Source organism: Coturnix japonica (genome assembly GCF_001577835.2).
Source record: "Coturnix japonica isolate 7356 chromosome 6 unlocalized genomic scaffold, Coturnix japonica 2.1 chr6random1984, whole genome shotgun sequence".
Classification (NCBI taxonomy): domain Eukaryota; kingdom Metazoa; phylum Chordata; class Aves; order Galliformes; family Phasianidae; genus Coturnix; species Coturnix japonica.
Genome location: NW_015439643.1, coordinates 1 through 1,594, shown reverse-complemented (window position 1 = coordinate 1,594; position 1,594 = coordinate 1). Strand labels below are relative to the sequence as shown.

At 56.5% G+C, this 1,594-nt stretch overlaps 1 protein-coding gene across 1 annotated transcript; it reads right to left on the bottom strand.

Moving 5' to 3' along the window:
• Window positions 1–40: 40 nt before the first annotated feature.
• LOC107306880 (EEF1A lysine methyltransferase 2-like) lies at window positions 41–884 on the bottom strand. Its single transcript, XM_015850281.1, has 3 exons — window positions 776–884; window positions 606–671; window positions 41–249 (listed from the first exon to the last, which is right to left on the bottom strand). The coding sequence occupies exons 1-3, from the start codon at window positions 859–861 to the stop codon at window positions 105–107; spliced, it is 297 nt and encodes a 98-aa protein (XP_015705767.1). The 5' UTR covers window positions 862–884; the 3' UTR covers window positions 41–104.
• Window positions 885–1,594: the final 710 nt, after the last annotated feature.

Here is a 1,594-nt window from a genome sequence, read left to right as displayed (position 1 = left end):
TGGTCTTGAACACCTCCAAGGACGGGGCATCCACAACCTCCCTGGGCAGCCTGTTCCAGGGCCTAACCACTCTCCTAGTGAAGAACTTCCCCCTAACATCCAACCTAAATCTTCCCTCTTTGCAGCATACTAACCAATTCAATCAGTAAAACACCATTCCCAGTTCCAATGTCGAGTACAGAGCTGTCAAGGGGCACCTTCTGTTTCTCCAACCACCTGATGATGCGAACCATGCTTTCTTCTCCAAACCTGTTGGGAACAAGGACTCAGGTGATCAAGCCAGCAAAGACACAATCAGCACAATGAACATATTTCATTGCTCCCCAGCTACTGCAGAGCCCTTCTTATTGAAGCACCTGCCTAACGACTGACGTAGCTCATATTCCATGTCTGCTTTAAGTATAAATGAATCACATAACATGGTTTGGCTTGGAAGAGACCTTAAAGGTCACTTAGCTGCTGTGTGTCCCTAACAGCTCAGGCTCCATCCATAGACATGGGCAGCTCCATGGATGCAGTACCCACAGCTCAGGGGGCAGTTCCAGGTTTCATTGTCCATCCCCTTTAGAAACAAATAGCAGGTCCGGCATAATTGGTTTAATTACCAAATTTCTCCAGCGTCTCCCGTCTCCTGAAAAGCTCGCAGCTCTCTCTCATACGCCGCATCCCAGCTACAGAAAGGGGGGAGAAAAAAGGAGGAGAGTGAGCCCACTATCACAGCCGATAAACCAAAGGGCTTCGTGAAGACCAGGCACCCCCTGAGCCCAGCACTCACTGCGGCCTAGTGCCCAGCGCTGAGGGGGCGAACGGCGCCTCCCCGCCGGCCGCCATGTTCGTTACCATAGAGTGCGGCGTTACCATAGAGTGCGGCCTGCTCGGGGCTGGGGGGGACAGAGCGCCGCCCTGGCGGTGTGGAGGACCGTCGCTCCGTGCATCCGGGCTGCTCCTCTATGAGTGCCCGTTTCGTTCTTCTGGCTCATGATTTGTCCTCATCCCCAAGTGTTTCTTCAAACCAATATATGTCACCATCCGTAGCTGTGGCTGTGGTGCTTACAGACGCTCTGGCGGATACATTGGATGACCTCGAAGGTGGCCAAGATTGCCACTGTCGGACTACATCTCCCAGCATCCCCCGCGCTCACGCCGGAAGCTGGAGGGCGTTGAGCGCGCGCTGCCTTGTGGGAGCGGCGGCGGCGGCGGCGGTGTCCAACATGGCGGCTTCCATCTCGGGCTACACGTTCAGTTCCGTTTGCTACTTCAGCGCCAACAGCAGCGCCGACCACGTAGGTGCCCCGGGTCTCCTCCTCTTGGAGGCGAGGCGGCTCCGGGCCCGCAGGGCTCGGCCCTACTGCGGTGTGGGCCCCGCTGGGCTGTGGGGAGCGGCCCTTGGGCAGCGGGGCGGATTGAGGCCGCTGTGGGGTGTGGGGGTTCGAAGGGGGAGAAGAGAAGGTTGCGGGGTGAGCTCAGTGCAGCCTTTAGATACATGAAGGGAACCTACAGCCAGGAGGGGAGTGAACTCTTGGAAAGGGCCGACAATAGCAGGACACGGGGAAATGGATTGAAGTTAAAAGAGGGAAGATTTAGGTTGGATGTT

Bases quoted from the DNA above. Each gene is read 5' to 3' on its own strand.
- LOC107306880 (XM_015850281.1), bottom strand. From the start codon at position 861: ATGGTAACGCCGCACTCTATGGTAACGAACATGGCGGCCGGCGGGGAG. The intron at 672-775 runs GTGAGTGCTGGG...CCCTTTCTGTAG, and splicing joins GCGCTGGGCACTAGGCCGCA to CTGGGATGCGGCGTATGAGA. The intron at 250-605 runs GTAATTAAACCA...TGTTCCCAACAG, and splicing joins GGAGACGCTGGAGAAATTTG to GTTTGGAGAAGAAAGCATGG.